This window comes from Ochotona princeps, chromosome 3, assembly GCF_030435755.1.
Source record: "Ochotona princeps isolate mOchPri1 chromosome 3, mOchPri1.hap1, whole genome shotgun sequence".
Lineage (NCBI taxonomy): Eukaryota > Metazoa > Chordata > Mammalia > Lagomorpha > Ochotonidae > Ochotona > Ochotona princeps.
In genome coordinates this window covers 90586262-90609215 of record NC_080834.1, presented here as the reverse complement: position 1 = coordinate 90609215, position 22954 = coordinate 90586262, and the positions used below count along the sequence as shown (strand labels likewise).

Below are 22954 nucleotides of genomic sequence, written 5' to 3'. Positions count from 1 at the left end.
GGATCTCTTGGATCCCAGGTGAATGAGTCAGACACCTTCATCCCCTCTTATACGGGGAAGGTACTTTCCACACCACAAGGCTACTGCATTGCAGGCTGAAGAGCAGCTGCTGGAGGAGGGGAAAAGGTTGGGGGGCAATAAGAAAAAGTTGACTCATGGGGCTGGCACTGTGGCATATCAGGCTAAGCCTCTGCCTGTGGCACCAGCATCCCATATGGGTATTGGTTCAAGTTCTGGCTGCTCCACTTCCCATCCAGCTCCCTTGCAATGTGCCTGGGAAGGCAGCAGAAGATGGCCCAAGTACTTGGCTCCTGCCACCAATTTTGGAGACCTGAATAGAATTTCAAGTTTCTATTGTTGTCCTGGCCTGGTCCAGTCTCAGCTATTGTGGCCAGCTGGAGAGTGAACCAGCAGACAGAAGATCTCTCTCCTTCTCCCTCTCCATCACTCTGATTTTCAAGTAAATAACTAGAAGTCCTTTTTTTAAAAGATTTATTTTATTTTTATTACAAAGTCAGATATACAGAGAGGAGGGCAAGGAAAATCCGTCCGATGATTCACTCCCAAAGTGAGCCACAACAGCCAGTGCTATGCCGATCCGAAGCCAGGAGCCTGGAACCTCCTCCGGGTCTCCCACATGGGTGCAGGGCCCCAAAGATTGGGGCCATCCTCGACTGCTTTCCCAGGCCACAAGCAGGGAGCTGGATGGGAAGTGGAGCTGCCGGGATTAGAACTGGTACCCATATGGGATCCTGGCGCATTCAAGGCAAGGACCTTAGCCATTAGGCCACAGCGCCAGGCCCTAGAAGTCCTTTCTAAATAGTGGCTGTGAGCTGATAATGGCTGAAGCCGGATAATGGGTACATGGAGTTTCAGGATACTCTCGAGATTTTTGCATAGGCTTGCAATTTTTTAAAGATTTATTTATTTTTATTGGAAAGTCAGATTTACAGAGAGAAGGAGAAACAGAGAGAAAGATTGTCCATCTGCTGGTTTACTCCCAAAGTAGCCACAATGGCCAGAGCTGAGCTGATCTGAAGCCAGGAGCCAGGAGCCTCTTCTGGGTCTCCCACATGGGTGCAGGGTTCAAACACTTTGGGCTGTCCTCTACTTTTTTCCCAGGCCACAATTAGGGAGCTGGATGGGAAGCGGGGCGGCCGGGATTAGAACCAGCACCCATATGGAATCCCTGCGTGTGCAAGCTGAGACTTTAGCTGCTAGGATACAGTGCTGGGCCCTGATTGCAATTTTTAATAATGATAATAAGAAGTTCCCATCTGTAAGTCCCTGTGGAAGCTATTGGGGCTCTCATTATGGGGTGAAGCCAGCGTGGTTGATCTGGCATTCGAGGCTTTCGTGGTTTGGCAGTCCACACTGACAACACAGTTGCTTTCAAGCACCCTTCAAGGACCCCTCTTAGGATGGCCGCTTAGCTAGCTATCTAGATACTGTCTTCACCCTGGCTTTATCCTTCTGCTCCTCCCGGCTTCTCCTATCTGTCTCACCTTCTGTCCCTTTACTCAGCTGGTCTGAGCCCCACCCAGTTGCTCATATCCCACTCCAGAACGGAAAACCCTTGTCTGGTCACACTCACCTCCCCATTCTCTGAACTTTCTGTTTCCGCTGGATTAATACAGTAATTGGGGCTTTGTAGCAATATGTTTGGACTCAGGCCTCCTTGTTACTACCTGTGTTACTGCAGGCAAAGTACTTGAACTCTCTGTCCCATAGTTACTTCTTCTATAAAGGAGATGATCACAGATACTCTGCAAAATACATACATCTTTTGCTTTTACTGAAGATTTCTGTGGAAAGGAACAGTTCTGAGTATGAACGGAGGGAACTGATACCATTGAGTGTTGACTTTCCCAGGTATGCTACCCATATCCATGCAGTGGTCAGGGAAGTTTTTGACACATCCCTATCCAAAGTTAAGTTCCTCTCCCAGCTGCTCATGCATCTGGGAACAGGAGCGGCCTAGAGTATTTGGAGTCCCAGGTTAGATGGAGCTCCTGGAGTTCTCAGTGTCATTCTGCCTTTCAAATCAATAAGAAAGCAAAAAGGAAAGAAGGAAAGAAAGAAAAAAGACAGAGAGAGAAAGGAAGAAACAAATAAATAAATGGAGGCCCAGTGTAGTGGCAGAAATGAATCCTTTGCCTGTGGTGCTGGCATTCCACGCTGGTACTATTTTGTGTCCTGCTGCTCTTACTTTCCATCCAGCTCCCTGCTTGTCAGTTGGGAAAGCAGCAGAGGATGGCCCAGGTCTTTAGGACCCTGTGTGAGAGATCCGGAAGCAGCTCCTGGCTCCCGACTTTAGATCAACTCCAGCCGTTGCAGCCCTTTGGAGAGTGAGCCAGCAGGTAAAAGATCCTTCTCTCCCTGTAAATCTGCATAGCCAATAAAAATAAATCAATCTTTTCCAAAATTAAGATGTATATGGAAATGATAATAGTATCTACATCACAGAATTGTTGGATCAAAAAAGTTTTGCTTATTGAGAGTTTAAAATGGTACCTCATGCATAGGAAAAAAAACCTTCCATTGGGCAGTCCTGTCTGGTGACTGAATTGTACAGTCCTACAGGGCAAAGGGTGCAGTCAGGCACTTAGCTGCGCACATGGCAGAGGACAGGAGCCTCATACCACAGCCTGGATGAACAGGCAGGCCAGAGAAGACAGTGACTGGGTGTCATCGCTTACCTCCATGAATGCCTTCGCTTTTCTCTCTTGCTCCTAGTCACTACATGTGCCAGGGTTCTTTGTCAACAGTAGAAACAGACTCTAATTCACCTAGGAAAGGCAAACAGAAAAACAACAGCACTTACTAAACAGATGCCAAGGAAAGGCTAACGACAAAGCCTTGCACAGAGCAGGGAGTTGGCAGCCTCCGAGGCCCCTTGCTGTGTGGAATGAGCAGGAGCAGCCCATCTTTTTGGTTGCTGCCTTATTTGTTCAAGGTTCAAAGTCTAGGGGAAGAGTTCAGGGAAGCCGGCTTGAACCATCTGCCCCCTTCTTGATAAGAAGTTTAAACAAAATCAATTTCTGATGTACTTCCTGAGGGGAAGGAGATTAACTCAAGAGTTGAGACGAAGGTTCTTTTTCTGGGGAGTCTCCAGTTGCCTGAACACACTGTAGAAAGACTGCAGCTGAGCAAACATTTTTGTTTGGCCTATACACTCTCTGCCTTTAGCAAGAAAACATCACTCCTACTTTGCTCAGAAGAGCATCATGATTAGAGCCAACACTTGCTACTACAGTGATTTCTGCTGACAGGTGCTCATGGCAGGAGCTGAGCACCAGAGGCAAACAAAGTTGTATGTAGTCTTTGGAATGGCTGGAGTCCCAGAAGCTTCTGGAAGGGTTGCTGAGAACATCCACTCTGATACATGGCAGACCAGAGGGCTTTCATCCCAGGAGCCCTGGTTCCCCTCACCCACACTTCGGCGTCAGTCTCCCTCAGAAGCTGATGAGTCGGGGTCTCCCTCCCTCCAGGACCCAGGGAACAATGGGAACCCTACAGCCTGCCAAGGATGATGACAATTCAGGGCTCTAAATGCAGACGTGCAGACAGTTCAGGGAAGCTCCAAGGTGACGCCTCCCTGTGCATGCTCGGGGCAGAGGGGCTGGACTGAAGCCAGGCAGGCAGCAAAGGGAGGGACGTTGCATGCTTTCTGGACTAGTGAAGAATGTTCAGAGATGTTTAAAACAGAAGTGTGTGTGTCCTAACTTCAGTGAGACTGGCCTACATTCAGAACTCGACTAACAACACCTGCTGACGTGGATGTGGGGAGAAAGGCACCCTCCTTCACTGCTGCTGGGAGTGTAGGCTAGTACAACTACTGTGGAAATCAATATGGAAAGTGCTTGGAGAATTGCAAATAAATCTGCCATATGACCCAGCCATCCTGCTCCTAGGAATATACCCAACAGATATGAAATCTGCATATGAGAAGGGGATCTGTAATCCTATATTTGCAGCAGCACAATCTACAAGAGCAAAGACATGGAAACAATCCAGATACGCTTCCAAAGAAGAGTAGTTAAAGAAACTGTGGTACTTCTATTCCATGGAATATTATTCAGCTATTAAGAAGGATGAAATTATGCCATTTACAACTAGGTGGTCCCAACTAGAGACCATTATGCTCAGTGAAATGAGACAATCATAAAGGAATAAATACCATATGTTCTCTCTAATATAAAGAAACCATCATGGAAAGTGTAACTTCAATAACCCCATCCATACTGCTTTTTTTTTTTTTGCTGCATCCCATGTGTTTTGATGTTTTTTTATTTGTTTCATTTGTTCCAAATCATTTCTTTTCTCTTGTCGAACTCATCGCTGGCTCATGTATTACACAGTGGCATCATATTTCCCAAGACTTTTGCGTTTCCTTTTGGTCACTCATGTGTTAGTTACTCAGTGTTGCATTTTTTCATGGAGCTGGAATGTGTTGTTGTTGCGGCTGTTGTTCTGTTTTATACCATTGTTGACCTTGTTTCATGGCTTCTCATTTATGGAAATGTAGTGATGGAGTACTGGGGTCTACCATATCCAGATGTGGGGGTACAATGCAACATGCATTCCTGCCTCCAAACAAAAGATGGACTCCCGGGCCCGGAGGCGTGGCCTAGTGGCTAAAGTCCTCGCCTTGAACGCCCCGGGATCCTATATGAGCGCCGGTTCTAATCCCGGCAGCTCCACTTCCCATCCAGCTCCCTGCTTGTGGCCTGGGAAAGCAGTTGAGGACGGCCCAATGCATTGGGACACTGCACCCGCGTGGGAGACCCAGAAGAGGTTCCAGGCTCCCGGCTTCGGATCGGCGTGCACCGGCCGTTGTGGCTCACTTGGGGAGTGAATCATCGGACGGAAGATCTTCCTCTCTGTCTCTCCTCCTCTCTATATATCTGACTTTGTAATAAAACAAATAAATTTTTTTTTTAAAAAAAAAAGATGGACTCCCAATGAAGCTGTTGGAAATGTGTAGACAATGGGATGCTGGACTGTCTGACATTGTCTGTACCAGCAATGTCGGGGCACACTTAAACAACAGACTGATGGAATTATAACCCCTTATGAAGGACTATACTATTGTAGCAACATGGAGAAAATCTGTTGGGGGTGGGAGTTTGGGGGGAGAATTCCAGTCTATGCAAACTTGTACCACAAAATTAAAAATAAAAAATATATATGAAAACACTTCATAAAATTCTTAAAAAAAGTGTGTGTTTTATATTTATTTATTGTTAATGGTAAGACAGATTTACAGAAAGAGGGAGTGACAGAGAGAAAGATCTTCCATCCACTGATTCATTCCTGAAGTGGCTCCTGAAGTGGAGCTGAGCCAATCCAAAGCCAAGAGCCAGGAGCTTCTTCCGGGTCTCCCACGTGGATGCAGGGTCCCAAGGCTTTGGGCCATCCTCAACTGCTTTCCCAGGCCACAAGCAGGGAGTGGAATGGGAAGTGGAGCAGCTGGGACTCAAACTGGTGCTCATATGGGACCCTGGTACCACAGGGTGGAGGATTAGCCTGTTGAGCCATGGTGCAGGCCCTAGAGAGCAGCAGTAATTCTGATGGTCCTTTGATACCTATTAAGTTTTGAATATCTCCTATTTACTTTTGAATATTTCAAGGGTGATAATTTTTCCTTAAAGCAAAATAAACTTTCAAAATTAATTCTTTAATACTTACCTGGCAGTGGAGATACCATGATCACGAAGGTGGTTTTCCCAGGGCGAGGCTTATCCATTGCACTCCGGATGTGCTGACCCCTGCGATTTTCCCAAAAATATGGAATGCCAGGGTGAGGTAGCCTGTACCGGATGTGACTGCTGTGCCCACCCAGCATGAGTGAGAACCAGGAAGGGAAGGGGCAGAGCCGGCAGGGGAATAAGGGGTGGTTCCCTTGCTGGACAGCTACTCCCACTGGAGAGCATGAGCTGGGATGGGGGCAGACCAGACCAGGCAGGGCTACAACACCTGTGCGCCGCATGTGGACTAGATCAGGGAAAAGCCAGGCTGGGCAGATTATTCCTACTGGTGCAAACAAAAATAGAGTGGGTGAGGCTTGTTAGGGCTTAGCCTCTGCTCAGCTGGCAGAGGCTGGCACTGGGGGCTAATTCTGTGAAGTCTAACCACAGAACCACCTGCAGAGTGCATAATCTGGGAGTGAGAGACCTGGGAGGGAAATAGTGGGCTCCTCGCTCTCGGGTTACCACTCACACAGGAGGGCAAAAAAACTAGGATGGGGGCTGGGATGGCTAGACAGAGAGGCACTCAACAACACCCGTGAGGGCTTGATTGTTGAGCTGGTTAGATGGATCTAAGCTTTAATACCCATCGACATGTACAAGAGCCAAATGGGACGTGGGACTAGTCTGCTACACATCCTGGCAAACCAGGGTAGGGGGCGGGCCTGGTGGGGGTTATTGTGGGTCGCTGTCACTAGGCTGCAGCTCCCACTGGTTTATGTGAGGGCTGAGTATGCGCTGGGCACTCACCAGGCTGGACTGCAACACCCATTGGTTCCAGTGGAAGTCGGGGCTGAGAACAGAACCAACCCAGCAATTGCAACCACCACCTGATCGGGGCGATGGACTGTGCCGGGCCCTATACTTGCTAGTACATACAAGAATCTGGTCTGGGAACACCTCACACAAAGTTTCTCTGGGGATCTCCCCAATCGCGGTGCCGGACTCAGAACCCTAACCAAGAAAAGACAGAAGACAGAACAAGTCAATCAACCACCTCAGCTATATGTTGGCAGTGAAATACGGGACAAAGGGAGATGATATGATGGACTATGTCAATCAGTGGATTCTTCAACGACCTCATCGAGTTTGGAGTGGCGAGACTGGCAGCGATTCATAACTGGAGAACTATCAAAACCACTTAAGCAAGTATCTCAGAGCATGCCCCACATTCGAGACTTTGGGTGGGTGGGAAACTGGGTGGGGCTTCTCCCTCAATATCCCCATTTACCTCAGATACATGAAGGAAACAATATGGACATAATAGTCTTACCCACTTTCCTATAGCTCTTGAACATTTTTACCTAAATTGACTATGTAAAGATTGTCAAAAAAAAAAAAAAAAGACACAAGAATGTTTCTAAAACTTTAATTAACAAAACATTGTTAACATAGCTGAATAAAAAAACATAGACACACAACATATGGAGGCCATAATCATAACTATTAAATCTTAAATTAAAAAATTAATTCTTTAAATAAAAAAGACTAATTTATAGATATTTCAGCATGTGCATAAGGGGAAGAAATCAGTCAAAAACGCCATCATTCTGCAGAATCACACTTATCTTCATGTGTTTACTTGATGTACCTTTTCTTTCTAGGTGTATTTTTGCATAATTGTAACAATGATATATATACTTTTATATGTAAACTTCCCATTTTTCTTAAAAGATTTTATTTATCTGGAAGTTCTGGAGAGAGGGGAATACAGAGAGATGAGGGAGAGAGAAAGCTCTTCCATCTGGGCTCATGAATATGTGACACATACTTTTTTCCTTTATTCACATAACATTGTTATAACATTTTCACCCAGGGGGTCAATGTTCTGGCACAATAAGTTAAGCCTCCACATGCCGTGTTGTCATCCCATTGGATGCCAATTCCAATCCAGTTCCCTGCTAATGCTCCTGGAAAAATCAGCAGAAGATGGCCCAAATGCTTGAGAACTTGCCACCCACATGGGAGACCTGGATGAAATCCTGTCTCCTGACTTTGGCCTGACCCAGGCCTAGCCATTGCAGCCATTTAGGGAGCAAACCAGCAATGGAAGCTCTCTCTGTAACCCTTTCAAATAAATAACTAAACCTTTTAAAACTCAGAGGTTTTCTCCCATCTAAAACTCCTGATCTTAGTCATTTTTTTAAAAAAAAAAAAAGGTTTATTTATTTTTATTGGAAAGTCAGATATACAGAAATGAGGACGGACAGACAGAAAGATCTTCCATACTCTGGTTTACTTCCCAAGTGGCCACCATGGCCAGAGCTGAGCTACTTTGAAGTCAGGAGCCAGGATCCTCTTCCAGGTTTCCCATGACAGTGCAGGGTCCCAAGGCTTTGGGCTGTGCTCCACTGCTTTCCCAGGCCACAGCAGGGAGCCAAATGGAAAGCAGGCTGCCGGGATTAGTACTGGTGCCCACGTGCGATCTCAGAACGTGCAAGGCAAGGACTTTAGCCAGTAGGTACCACGCCAGGCCCAATAATAATCATTTTAATGATGGTACCTATTTGGGGATGCATTCCATGTATGAGCTTTTACTCATAAATTGTGTTGCAGTGATCAGCTGTTGTAACAATGTTTTGTCATGGTATCCAGGACTCAGAACTATCCTTAGACACTTGGGATGGATGGATGGGTAGGTGGGTGAGGACAGGGCTGGCACTGAACGCAGTGGTGCTTTTTCCTATTGAGCAGTCTTCACTCTTGGCCTAAGAAGTTTTTTTTTTTTTTAAGATTTATTTATTTTTATTACAAAGTCAGATATACAGAGAGGAAGAGAGACAGAGAGGAAGATCTTCCGTCCGATGATTCACTCCCCAAGTGAGCCACAACAGCCGGTTCTGTGCCGATCCAAAGCCAGGAGCCAGGAACCTCTTCTGGGTCTCCCACATCGGTGCAGGGTCCCAAAGCATTGGGCTGTCCTCAACTGCTTTCCCAGGCCACAAGCAGGGAGCTGGATGGGAAGTGGAGCTGCCAGGATTAGAACCGGCGCCCACAGGGGATCCAGGTGCGTTCAAGGTGAGGACTTTAGCAGCTAGGCCACGCCGCTGGGCCCTGGCCTAAGAAGTTTTAAAAACGAAGTTAAACATTGGGCAAGAGAAGCTTAGAAATCTGTTGGAAACCAAGCTTTGTTTCCCACAAAACACACCTTATTTGAAATAATACACGAGTTTAGAACATAGTCCAGGTTTTGCACTGTGAGCTATCTGTGATTAGAAACCACTGGCACACTGTAACTACTTCAGCAGTCTCTCACACGGTGTCATCATTCTCTCAGCCTAAATTGTACAAAGATCATTGTTTTTAGGGACTACCAATTTAGTCCCCAGAAGGGGAAAAGCTGGAAATTTCATAATAAACAGGGGGAAGGACATTTGGAATGGAACAAGGCAGGACACAGCACAACAGAGGCAGCTGTGGACAAAGCAGCTAAGGAAGAGGAGACGGGATACGAGGACTCGGTTATCGCTGCAGGGTTAGGGAAGTCATTGCTGCCAAGCATTGGGGGCAAGCAAGAAAAAGGGCTAAGAGGACAAGTAGTTGGGGGAGGTGAGAACAATCCTATTCTTTGTCCCATTTTATTTATTTATTTTTAGAGATTCATTTTATTTTTATTGGAATGCCAAATATACAGAGAGAAAGTCCCCAAGTGGTCACAGCAACTGAACCAGTGCCCATACGGGATACTAGTGCATGCAAGGTGAGGAGTTTAGCCACTAGGCCACAGCACTGGGCTCCCATTATGTAGTTCTAATCAACCTTTTTCCCCACTGAAAAACAGAGGGGAAAACATGATCAAGAACAGAATGCTCTTCAAATGGTTCTTCCCTGCTCCTGCAGGAAAAGGCTTGTCCATTCGTACAGAGAGGTGCCCAGTAGTTAAACCTCCCGTGGACTCTGAGAGGCTGGGCACCACAGCTTGTCAGCTGTAGTTCCCTGCAGACACTTCACAGGGGGTTATGCTGGGGAAGAACAGGAGCATGTTAAAGGACAGATGATGCAGTTAGACCTAAGGGGTCCCATGGCTGCCTGCTTCAGTCCTCTCAAACCTGAGTCAGTATTGTACTTAAGAACTTTTGGTGCTCGAGCCGGCGGTGAGCTGGCAGAGGGAAGTTATGGGCAAGGTCCATGTGGCTAAGCAGGAAACCCGGCAGATCCACTGGACTCCAGAACCACACTGATTACATGCAGAAGGCATATGTGGGCCCCCTCTGCCAGGTCTTTTTCATGCCCCAGACCTCAGAATGGCTCCTTCCAGCTGTCACTTGGAAGGTCTCATGCTGGGCTTTGAGGGTCTTATTGGATTTCAGCCGAGGGAAGGCAGCTATGTCTAGGGAGATTAAAAAGGATGAGTGATGGTCAGTCAGGGCCAGTAGGAAGAGCCTTGCAGCATGGTCATTTCGCCCCTCTCCTGACTGCTCACATTCAAATGGCCACCAGGTAATTTCTTCCATTGCTGTGCTGGTTATTCTATTAGCAGCATTCTGGATGGACTGTGAGTGGCTCACAAAGGAAGAAGGGAAGGATGGCATGCTGGCAGAAAACGCTCAGATGTGGCCGAGTCAGCTCTTACATGCGGAGAGGACATGCAGTCTTAGCAGTTTAGGAAAACAGCCATAGCAATGGCTAGGAAGCTACCGTATGAGCCTACACCGAAGGCCTTCCCCGTGCTGAGAAAGCAACAAGCTTCACAGTGTTCCTCGCTTAAACCTGTCGGAATCAGAGCTGAACTTTCAGACTTTATTCTTAGAGTCTTTGGGTAGTGAGGGGACAGTGACAACATCCTAATCCAACCCAAAATAATTCCCCTCCTTAACCACTGCAGTCATCTCCTTAGAACAGCCACTCCTCCTACCCTTTATCCTCCACAAAGGACACTGATGTTTAACCAGATTGATTGCTCCCCGGACAAACCTCTTCTTCAGTGGTTCTCCAGTTGTCTCAGCTTGAACCACTGTGAACAAATGACCATCACCTGGGGAGCTCAGTCAATTCTGTAAACCAAAGTCTGAAATCCAGGTGCCTGCAGGGCTGCGTTCATGGGAGGGCTCTCTGCCTGGCTTACAGACAGTGAGGGCTCTTCTAGCTGTGTCCGTTCAACAGAGAGGAGAGCTACACCAATTCTATTCACAAGGGTTTCTACTCTCCAGGCCAAATGGTACTAGACAGCTTTGCCTACAAACACCATCACATTGGGATTAGGCTTTTAGCATGAATTCAGTGGATCGCCCATGTTCTGAGAACAAAATCTAAATCTTAGTTGAAACACTTCATGTCTCAGGATCATCACCTGTGTTAATCCCTCTCTGGAGCCCTTTTTTCTTACTGCCCCCTTCTGAGTCTCATTCTTCAGGACTTTGATAGCAGGATGACTTTCTCAGGACCCTTACTTGTCAACTAGGTCCCCTTGTTATTTTTTAATGGCATTTGCTCTCCTCCTACATAAGCTCTTATTACAGCTTGTAATCACATATTCTTTTTGGTAACTTTGTGAGATGTCTGTCTCCCCCACAAGGCTCTCAGTCCCTAAAGGGAAATAATGGCTGTTTCCATTTTGCTTCCTGCTGCAGCTCTTGAACCAAGTACTGAAACTGGTATATAGCAGGTATCCAACTACGTAAGGAATGAGTGAACAGGAAGAAACTGGCATGGCTGGAGAGTTGAAGTGTGAGATAAGAACCTGAATTTGTGTGGCAGTGGTGGAAAAGGAATGAGAATGACTTAATGCTTGACTGGCCAGATATCCCACCTGATTAGGGTGGAAGCGGAAGACAAACTTTTCAAACCTGGGAGACCAGTATTAAGGTTGGGGAAATTACATTCATGGTGGCTTCTGACAGATTATTTGATGGTGACAAAGGGACACTGGCGGGGGTAAGTTTAGAGAGCTACAATGCAGAGATGGGCCTCTGGTGGCTCAGGAGCAAGAAAGCAGAACCAGATACAGAAGTACAGAGTGAAGTGTCCCACACAATCTGGATTTTGGAGACGAGGTCACCTTGTTTTAGGTGACAGTTGCACCATGGGGATAAGAAGGGATGCACAATGTGCTGTGGACGGGACTACGTGCCACAAAGCCTGTGGCAGAGCCCTCAATCCACCTGCTCTGACTCGTCAGGCTATGCGTTTGCACAGAACTCGTGTCCACTGCTTCGTGGTGGACACTCAGCGGCATTTCCCGATAGTCAAGGTGGGCAAACCCAAGGGTAGGTTTCCATTCGCTTAGTTTATTAAAGACAACAATGAACTGCTGGGATGTGTGGGAGCTACAAGTGGGGATTCAGTTCAGAACATGAGCCGTGAGTACATACACACACACACACACACACACACACACACAACTCATCTCTTGTTTAGATTCCTTGCTCCCTTTCCAGTGATCCGATCACAACTCTAAAGTCTTGGCAGAGAAAAGTCACCAACAGCCTCATTTAAGTGGAAAACATCTACCTTCCACTCTTCCGCTATGTCTTGAATCTTGTCTCCACCTCATGAGCAAGCTGATTCTCCCCGAACAAGCCCATAATTTACAGAAAAGAACACTTTTTCTCTTTCATGTCATAAAGAACTCTCTTCAGTGCATTTAGTAACTTCTATTCAGGACAGCAGCAGATTTTCATATACTGGTAAGTTGCAAAGTGCTTTCAAAACATTTCATGTTCTTTCTCCTTTCCTGCTATACAGAAAGAAAGAAAGAAATGGGTATTTGGGATGGTAAAGACAGCTTAAGGTAAGGGTTGCTGGACAGTATGCTAGCAAAGGAGTGGAATAGGTGGCGACAAAGATGTGGGAGCTCAGAAGCATCTGAGATGGCTGAGTCTAGCTTTAGGAACCAGGGCTGGCCCTCCACACTTTGTTCCTAGGCCAGTACAGACAGGTGGGGCGGTAAGAGTGTGTGCACTGACTTGGAGTAAGGAGCGGGATTTGTAACGCACAACTGGAAGTGGCGCTCATGACTTTCACAAGCCTGAGTCTGAACGTTGGGGCTCGAGTCCTGTGAAGTCATTCCCAGAGCCCTTGGGAAGCCAAGGCAGCTTCCAGTCAGCCCTTCCAAACTGGGCTGGGTCTTGACTTCTACAACTTGACCATGATCTGAAGGGGGAAGAGCCTCCAGAGTCTTTCAATCCAACACAACCTTCAGATCCCAGGTTTGAGGCAGAGTAGTCAACACTGTGAGCCAATTCTTGCAGGTTCCCTCTAGCTATGGTCTTTATCTTAATGCTCCTCTATTTCCTTTTAAGAAGTTACATCTGGCTGAAACACTCAGCAGTTTCCACCAGCCACATGCAAACTTTCTCTTCAGCTTCTGGGAGCGGCACTAAAGCCACTGTTTTTTCTTTTTCGGGGCAATTAACAACGAACTACCAGAAGACAGGTACACAGGAATCAGTCAGTCTCAGGGCACACCACTGTCAGCCCTTGAAGAAGCAACCCTGACCAGTGTTTTACACAAAGCTTAGAAACTGTAACAACTTAAAAACACAACAAACAGGTACATGGTCCCAACTGAGACCTTTCCCCATTAAAAACACGTTAACAGGAGAGGGGAAATTGTTAAAATTTGTCTGAACAAAAGGGTGATTGCACACAAGAACGGCTAGGCTAGTTGAAGAGTGCATAACTGGCATAAAGGCTCTTAGCTTCTTAAGAATGCAGGAACATTCACTCCACATTTGTCAAGTTCTACATAGCACTACAAATAGCAGAAAGAAACTAGGGAAACAGATCAGCCGCCAGGGGGGCTCCTAGCTCTGTTGCCAGAAGGAGACAATGGATAGAGTTGGATCACACTTGGACTCAGAGCCGCAAGGACCAGCTCACACAGGACGGAGGAGGAAGGGAACCAGTAACAAGGTGGGGCATGGGTCTTCTGCCCTCACCCCAGGACGGCGACAGGGGCTTGTCTGGAAGGTTGCTTCTATACCAGACAGCTAGGTTAGTGAAGAAGGGGCCAACAGCTCCTTAGAAGGAACAAAGGTTCCTTCAAGCACAGCTATAGCTTCCCTTAAGCCCATGGTGGGAAGCCACACCTGGGTGGGGCCTGGTCCACTTTGTTTGAAGCCTGCTGGGGTCAGGACATCATGGCTGCCTCCTTGGGGTCTCTGAGGATTTGGGGGTAGTAACAATTCTGTTTTTATGGCTCCCCAAAACCTAAGCAGGCCTACAATGTCCATTCTCTGCTGCTTCTCCTTGGGGAGATCTTACCCATTCTAGGACTGGGGAAGAGAAAACTCCAATCCCACCTTTCTAGCAGCAAAGGAGAAGACAACTGGTTGAGAAAGGCTTGGCTCAGAACTCAACCACTAACACAAAGTTCACCTGGAAATGATTTGAGATGCAGCTGAAGCCAGATCTGGTCCTCGGTGGAAGGCCACGGCAATCAGAAGTGGGTTCTGCTGTCTCTCCCCTGAGAGAAGCACTGGAATATTTGCTGGAGGACCCACATGTCAGTGCTGATGGAAATATCTGATGCCTGTAAACTGTCTGCTACAACAGACTAGACTGCAGCAACCTGACAAAGGCCGAATACACATGGACATCAGGAGAGTTGTACAAAAAAAAAAAAAAAGATAATTATATATATATATATATACACATATATATATATAAAGAGGTCCCAAGTTGGGAAAGTCCTTCAAAGGCTGGCTCAGCTCCGCACGGTGTGTGACCCTAGCCCTGGGGGGAGGGCTTGCAGTGACTTCCTCACGTGGTCTCCAAGACGGTGGCTTCCAGGGCCAAAGCTTCAGTGGGCTCCTCCTCATAGTCTGACAGGTAGGACTCTAGGCTCTGCTTGGCCAGCAACTCCCTCCGGGCCTGCAGCCGCTCACACCTTGGACAGCTGCCGGACTTGAAACACGCTTTATGGTAACATGCTTTGCACTCTGTTGGGGTCAAAGAAAGAAGAAAACAACTTGCACGGCCTCCATCTGTGCCTCCATCTGGGAGTTGAGTAGCGGCCACAACCCTCTCTCCCCAACCACGGCTCAGTGCCCTGGTGGTAAAGTCACAGGGTTTTGATGACTCAAACTCCTGCTAATGGAGCAGAAGAAAGAAAACAGCCCCATGTTCAGATCCACTTGCCCCTTCCCTGGCTCCAGCCCTCACCTTCACAGGTCCGGCACTTGTGGAGCTCAAAAGGAAAGATGATGTCGTCTTCATTCTGACAGAACTCGCAGATGAAGCCCTTGGCCTGGCAGAGCTGGGGAAGAGAGAGCCATGTGGCAAGATGAGGGACAGTGAGTACCAGAAAAGCTGGCCCAAGTGGGCTGAGCCATGCAGGGGAGGGGCAAAACAGTAATACAAATTGAATGGGGTTCAGGGGTTCTATAGCCTATGGGAAAGAGACCTAAGCCAAACCAGGCCAGGACCACACAGGGTCAGACAAAGCTTTGAGGGGGAGACAGAGAGACACAAACTCAAAAGCCCCAGCCACTGAAGGGGCTCTCTATAAAAACAGGTCGAGTTGGAGGCTGGATCACATCAGCCCTCCTCAAGGTCACTGGCCAATCTGGAGACTGACTAAAATTCATAAGAGCAAATGTGAAAATGAGGCTATTTCCCCAAAATTAGACCTCATCTCAAGTCAGGGTATACTTGAGTATTTTTAGTTTCCTCAGCCACATAGGGTTTCCCACTTCTTCCCCACCATAAACTCTAGTTTTAGGACTGCCATGTATCACCAAGGCAGATTATACGACAGTTTAAAAAATGAGTGATTCCAAAGGATATTGAGTATATCCCAAACGACAAATAAAGTTTACAAAATGCTATCACATATCTCTCAAAATACTGGTAAGCAGACATTGTATATAATTATTGACATTAATTTAGAGACAAGAAAATTGAGGCTTAAGTAGAGAAGGCAAATTATTTCTTTTGCTCATAGTGACTGGAAATGATAAAGCCAAGTCTCAGATGGCAGCCCCTCTCTGAGCAGTAATCCAGGCCCTCCCTCCACAGCATGATCATTCTTTCCTGACATTCCACTCAGTCCTGCCAAGAGTCCCTGACCCAGGGACAATGCCAGTGCCAATTCCCCTTCTAATTCTAGGTTCTTCAAGTCTGAAGGATTTGGCTGCTCACCAACCTAGGGAATGGCAACCCTTTCCAATTTGTGCCTCCTAGTGCTGAGTAGTCATCCAGCTTCTTGGAGCCAAGTGCCAAGAATCCTGGGTCTGTCCCACTCCCTGTGTTCCTAAGCAAGGGTTTAGCCCCATGCGAAGGTGAGGTGTTCTCACCATGCATCGCCCTACGTGGGCGGCCCCTGCCCTGGTGAGCTCAACAAGCCGGGGTCCCAGCTCCCCCTTCTTGGTTGCAGTTAGGTCGTTGAGTGAGTACAGGTGTAGATCTTCCGTCAGGTGGCCTGGGACTGTGTCAAAAGAATCCAGGAGTCTGCAGGAAAGGAGGGGAGGTGGAAGGAGAGAGGGAATGAACACTTTATGTGGCACACTGTGGTGGATAGATCTTTGCAGAATCACAAGCTATAAAGTCATGGGGTCGTGGAGTGGGGCCACATTCACTAGCCACCCCAGCCTTCCCATGCTATATGGTGTCTGGGAGGCAGAAGTGACTTATTTACAGCCTTATGCACAGGTATCCATGCCACCTGGCAGTGCTGGCCTGCCCTGAACAGAAGCCACTAGATTCCCCTTCTGGTCAGAAGGACATAGTCAGTCACTGCTGTGACTTCTCATTCCCTCAACCTCCCCCTCTCAACCACCATCACTCTTCTTATTCACACAAGAGCCTACTGTTGGGATACATCCCTTTCAGAGACATGAAGTCAGCTAGAGGACTCTGGCCCCCAACGAGACTTACTCTTTCGCCAGTCGGCAGGTCTTGAACATGTTCTTCATGTGACAGAGTTGGATCCTCAACAGCTGAAGATAAAGATGTCAGGGCCAGGGGAGAAGGGGAGTTGGAGAAGAGGAGAGAATGAACTGTTAGAGAGCTGAGCATATTAGGGCTGGCACTGTGGCACAGCAGGTAAAGCTGCAGCTTGCAATACCAACATCCCATATGGGTGGCTGTTCTTGTCTTGCCCACTTCCAATTTAGTTCCCTGCTAATGGACTGAGAAAAAGCAGCAGAAGATGCCCCAAGTGTTTGGGGGACCTCTTGCCACCCATTGCAGGAGAGTTGGATGAAGCTCCTGGCTCCTGGCTTTGGCATAGTCTGACTCAGGTGATTGCAGCCGTGTGGGGAATATCTAGTGGACGGAAGATATCTGCCTCTCTCTGAAGCTCTAACTTTAAAATAAACAAAATCTTTGTTGACAGGGAGGAAGGCAGCAAAAGAAGGAAAGAAGGAAGGAGAGAGAGAACTTTTAACCCTAGGGAGCCTGGAAGATTTCCATTTAGCTGCCAGAGACAAATTGTCCTCTACATCTCAAATTCAACAAGTCACCTCAACGGACTCTCCAGTCAGGGAAGACCCTGCGCCAGCTGACTCTGCCCAAACCACAAACAGCTGGAAAGAGCTGAGAAGGCCTGAAATCAAACTTTCCAGGTGAAAGCCCATTCTTTGCTCAGTAATATTTTCAGTTAAGGAGAAAATTCTTTTGCTACCAAGTGTTATCTAGCTTCAGAGCCAAAACTCCTGGGTTTGAGGCTCTGAATAGCTTGATACCAGGGGAATGAGACGAGATTAAGAAAGTGCATAGAATGTGGATGAGGAGTTGATTACAGCTCTGACACTGTGATCCTGACAACATGGTAGATTGTTGGAAATTCCGTGTGAACAGGGATAGGGGATGAGGGGAGGGGAAAAAGGAGACTCCATCACTCCGTGGCCCTTTCAAGGTTCTTACTCGGACTTGATTGAGCTGCTTGATCTTCCTATAGAGGACGCTGTTGATGTCCTGCACATTGAAGAGAGGGTCGTTCCAGATCTTAAGGAGCAGGTCCTTGGAGAAATTGCTGATGTAGTACTTGCTGAAGTCCCACTTGCGCAGGATCCGGCTGGGGATGACCATCTGGGCGTTCTCATGGCAGCACTGACAGAAGTACTTGCCCAAGTACTCACAGTACCGCAGCCGCTTGATATAATCTGCAAAGACAACAGAAAGCCAAGGATGTGACCTTTCCCCCTACAGGCTGAGGAGGCAGCACTGCCATTCCTTAGAAAGGCAGGAATGGGCGGGTGGGTGGTGGTCACCTGTCACCTTTGAGTTCCCTAAGGCTGAAAGAAGCCCACAACACTGGGGGCTACAACATTTACATACTATCCTGGACGCCACGAAGGAACCAGAATCGGAGAGACTCACGTCCAAGAACATTCAGTCTCCTCCCATACACAGTCCTGGTAATGTTCTCCCAGGAATAACTTCCCTGATTGCTAGCGCTTTCGCCTACTCAACACCTTCCCTCGCCAGGTCCCTTTTCTCCCCTTCCTCAGTTCTACCCTCTTCCTTCCTCCCACTGCCTGCTTGCCCACATGTGGGAGAGGGAAGGCCCTTGGAGCCAGCACAGTAGCGGCAGGGGATACTCACCCGGTTCGGTCCGGATGCCACATCCCGCGCAGCGGTAATTCTGCTTGGCCACGGCAATCTTCCTCCTAAGGAAAGGGGAAGGAGTGCAGCTTGGCAGGCAACAGCAGTGGCCCAAGGCCTCTGGGGTATAAGGGACAAGGATATATAGAACCTGTGGCTCTGGTGAAGAATGGGAATTCTTAAGAGATGAACCAAATGAACCTACTGGAAGAATTCATTCAAACTGAGGATGATCACGTCAGGGGTTAGGTCTAGGCAGTGACTCTCCCTAACAATCCTTTACGAATAGGGAGGAGATGCAGTCAAGAGGAAACAACATCCATGTGTCTTATACAGCGAAGAAAAACCTGTAACCCACACAACCACTGGGAGCAAGGCAGCAGGTGGGGAGTACCAGAGGGAAAAAAGAAAGAACTTGTGTCCACCTAGCCCTGGGAAAGAATGGCAGAACTGAGAGTTAGGAACTTAGTAAACAAAATGAATAATCCTTTCCCTCTGCCTTTAGATGACCACAGCTGTGTGGGAGTATGCTCGGGGGCAGGAGTAAGAGGACGGGAAGATGGCCCTGGCTACTCACGTTGGGGCTGGATGAACATTAAAGATGATCTGAGGTCGGGGCGGGGCCCATTCCAGGTTGCCACGGACACGAATACGCAGCTTGTAGACGTCAGCATGCTGCCCGTCATCTGGTGAGATGGGCAGTGAGTCGGGGATGGGCAGGAGCTGCAGGACGAAAGCACAGCATGAGCTAACAGGTACAGCCTCGGGGATCCTTGGTCTTGACCTTCTGGGCCATGACGCAGTTGTTGGAAGACATTCCAGGAATACCATGGAGTAAGGGCTTCTGGAAACCTAGGCCCTAGAGACAAACCAGAAGGCACTGGGACACTAGAAGTGAGGGCCTTGTTCTCTAAGAAGCAAAAAGAAATGGCCTCCGACGGTGGGCGGGGGGCGGGGTTGGCATCCACCGGTAATGCTTCGCCTGTACTCAACCCAGACTCCTTAGGATGCCAGGGTGCTTTCACACCTCACATACTCAACAGCAAGGAGCATGGGTCTACTGAGCAGTCCCGTGGAATGAGGACAGTGCGGAAATCATTGTCTTTTGTCACTGCCAGGGAAAACCTGGGCATTCCTTCACTCAACATGTTAACAAACAGCTTCTCTAAGTGAGCAAAGGCACAGGTTCATCCCGACTGGGGGATCACGTGGCGCAGGACAGTGAGATCAGAAAGGCTCAACCCCACCTCCTGGGAAGGGAAGAAGAGCTGAGGGCACCTACCTTCTGTGGGGCATCATGCTCTGGGACTAGCCACTCCAGCTCCGAGGCAGCCGGAAGCTGCATGCCCTCAAACTGCTTGAGGAGGCCCATGGCCACTGCCTCAGCAGACGTGGAGTGCAGGAAGCTGTGGGAGCTGCAAAGGAAAGGAGAGACAGGAGGATGGGTGCGCTCCGCCTGGGCGTGGCACCACGCGTGGCAACTACTCAGCTGGCAGACCACTCGGAGCACCTCCAGTGTGCTCAGCTTCTTTGCTTGTCCTCTCAGATGCATACACACAATGGAAAACATGCTGGTCTTAGGTTAATCAAGCCTCAAATTCAAATCCCACTTAGCATTGTACCACTCTGCCACTTCCATCCTTTGAACTCCAGTTCCTTCAACTGCACAATGGAGATTATAATGTCTTGCTTGCAAAACAAAGTGAGTAATATTGTTCTGTGGATTATAAAAAGGCTACTGTTCCTCCTACATGAACTACTACTTCCCCAAACTGGGTTTCCAATATGTGCAGTTTGATTTCTTAATCAAAAGTCATAATGGGTCTGTACTCAGGCCTAGTGGGTAAAGCCACTGCCTGCAGTCTCAGCATCCCATATGGGTGCCTATTTCATAGGCTTCTGATTCAACTCCCTGCTAATGCACCTGAGAAAGCAGCAGAGGAGAGCCCAGTGCTTGGGTCCCTGCAGCCACAAGAGACTTGGAAGAAGCTCCTGGCTCTTGATTTCAGACAGGGGTCAGCCCCGGCCACCGCAGCCACTTTGGATGAAAGATCTATTTCTCTGTGTGTGTGTGTGTAACTCTGCCTCTCAAACAAATAGATCTTTTAAAATTAAAAAGAAAAAGGCATGATCAGTGTTCTCTTTTTTGAGTCCTGATCCTCTGGGAACCTTGTTATGATCAGAGAAGGAAAGCTTTGCCTCCACAGAGGCTCATCCTGTTTGGATCCCAGTTATTCCCTCTTCCCTTGGATTTGTTGTCATCAGGCAGGCCATCACTTCAACCTTGCCTCCTCTTGAATTCAGACGGCTTTACCCATGGCCTGTCCCATCTGCATGCCAATAATTGGATTTGTTTCTACACATGGCCCGTGGTTTCATGAAAAGAAGTACTTACAAGGACTGAGAGGAAGTGAAGCCTTTGCCGTTTGAGGCTGTGTTCCTTTTGATGACAGCATCTAAACGGAAGCCAGACATACGGAGAACAGGAAATGAGAGGGAGGAAATGTGGGATACTGAAAGCCATTCAGGGTACTGCCTGCTAACACTCAGGGCAGCAACTTGCTGCTACATCCTAGATAGCAGGGCACCTCGGACACAGTCTGTAATTTGTCACATCCAGACTAGATTCATGACTTAGTGCATAGCACTGGGGAGGTTGAAGTGGTTACAGATCCAGATGAAAACACAAGCTCAGATCTGGTGTAAACTGGAACGTGAGAAAAGGAAGCATCCCAAGGACACAGGGACACAGCCTGGGGAAAAGAAACAAGATAAATGACTGAAATCTCTACTGCACTCTCCAGGGGCAAACGCTTTCTGGCTCTCTCTTCGTATGTAAGAATTAGCACCTAACAGGATTTGAGTCACAAGGATGACTCACTCCAAGTGTGTGCAATCAGAACCCTGTTTCTAATTTCACCATCTTGGTATTATCCATGAACGTCATAAGTCATCCATGGGAAGATCTTCTTGCCTGGTGGCAGAGAAAGAGAACTTTCCTGCAGATGCCTGGCAACCAACAAACGTTCATAAACACCATCAATATGATCTTGACCACAGAATTCTCAGGCAAACTTACGGGAAGCTATGGCTGGTCCAAACAAAATTAAATGATAAAAGAATTTGAAGGGGGTTTCTAATAACAGTCTGCCTGAACCCCTGCAGACTACATTTGTACAAACTCTTCTGGTGGAAGGAAGAATGTGAAATACAGCAGTCATGATCCAGAAAGGCAGCCCGAGCCTGTCCAAGCCATGAAAACAACACTGTTCTGATAAATTCCAACTCTCACTTCCTTTGATGTCCCATTGAAAGGCCCTTTTATCTGATGAGGCCTACATGGCAGACAGTCTACTCTGCATGAAGTCCTCAAAAGGGCTAGGCAAGTATGAATGACAGTATTTTGAAGTTGGCCATGAATAGTTCAGTGGTTACTCATGTGCTTTACCATATCTAGACTTTTTATGTATGTACAATTAGATCACAAAATCTCCTTGTAAGGAAATGAGATTGTGTCTAATTCTTTTGGCTCTAAAATACCTGTATTTACCACAGGGCTCTGCATGCAAGTATACAATCAAATACTGCTGACAAACTAATGTCTTCAAAGCTGCATTATGAGGGTGTTTTAGAATGGTCCTGGAAAAGTGGAATGAAAAGGTAAGTTTATTTTGACACAATTTTTTTTAAATCCAAGCATAGCTTTTTTCATCGTATATATATTTTTATGAATTTTTAAGTAACCCCTTTTATGTGTGTATGATAACAGATTTGAAGTCTATCCATCAGTTTTCATATACCAAGTACAGAAAATTTAATTTTTCCTGCTGGTTCGCAAAGTTTGTCTTGTTTAACAACAAAGACATCATGTATATGATATATCCTATCTGAAATTCTGCTGCCAACTCTAGATCTCAATGCATTGCTGACTGTCTACTTCCAATCTAATTAATACTAGTGGAGAATCATGACGACCAGGTCAGGGAAGAGCCAGGATGGGCGGACTATTCCTACTGGTGCAAAAAAAATTAGAGTGGGTGAGAGCTGTTGGGGCTTACCCGTAGCAGAAGCTGGCACTAGGGGCTAATACTGTCAAGTCTAACCACAGAACCACCTGGAGAGTGCATAATCTGGGAGTGAGAGAGACCTGGGAGGAAAATAGTGGGCTCCTCCCTCTTGGGTTACCACTACCACGGGAAGGCACAGAATAACTAAGACGGGGACTGGGGTGGCTAAACAGAGAGGCACTCAACAACACCCATGAGGGCTGGATAGCTGAGCTGGTTAGATGGAACTAAGCCCTTCGACATTTATGAGAGCCAAATGGGATGTGGGACAGACTGGACTAGTCTGCTACACATACTGGCAAACCAGGGTAGGGGCAGGCCTGCTGGGGGTTATTGTGGTTAGCTCTGACTGGGCTGCAGCTCCCACTGGTTTATGTGAGGGCCAAGTATGTGATGGGCAGAGCCAGGATGGACTGCAACACCCATTGGTTCCGGTGGACTGTGCCGGGCCCTGTACTTGCTAGTACATATAGGAATCTGGTCTGGGAACACCTCAAAGTTTCTTTGGGGATCCCCTCAATCGAAATGGCGGACTCAGAACCTTAACCAAGAAAAGATGGAAGATAGAACAGGTCAATCAACCACCTCAGCTATATGTTGGCAGCGAAATACGGGACAAAAGGAGACTATATGACGGACTATATCAAT

General features: G+C 47.5%; 1 protein-coding gene and 1 non-coding gene across 3 annotated transcripts in view; one reads left to right on the top strand and one right to left on the bottom strand.

Annotated features, from left to right (window-relative positions):
• The first annotated feature begins 5683 nt into the window (after positions 1-5683).
• LOC118758994 (U1 spliceosomal RNA) lies at positions 5684-5846 on the top strand. Its single transcript, XR_004995922.2, has one exon. It is a non-coding gene; the product is annotated as a U1 spliceosomal RNA (small nuclear RNA).
• A 6111-nt stretch (positions 5847-11957) lies between these two features.
• The window catches only part of RUBCN (rubicon autophagy regulator), a 63338-nt gene continuing 52341 nt past the window's right edge, over positions 11958-22954 (bottom strand). Inside the window, exons 12-21 of one of the 2 annotated variants that reach the window (XM_058662018.1) lie at positions 20635-20695; positions 19522-19654; positions 18817-18962; positions 18240-18304; positions 17559-17797; positions 16569-16630; positions 15989-16142; positions 14856-14949; positions 14458-14632; positions 11958-12423 (exon numbers count right to left, since the gene is read on the bottom strand). In XM_058662018.1, the coding sequence (XP_058518001.1) occupies positions 12405-12423; positions 14458-14632; positions 14856-14949; positions 15989-16142; positions 16569-16630; positions 17559-17797; positions 18240-18304; positions 18817-18962; positions 19522-19654; positions 20635-20695 (1148 nt within the window). In that variant the 3' untranslated portion in view covers positions 11958-12404. Of the gene's footprint in view, positions 12424-14114; positions 14633-14855; positions 14950-15988; positions 16143-16568; positions 16631-17558; positions 17798-18239; positions 18305-18816; positions 18963-19521; positions 19655-20634; positions 20696-22954 lie in introns of those variants that run through there. The other variant, XM_058662019.1, reaches the window with a different exon arrangement.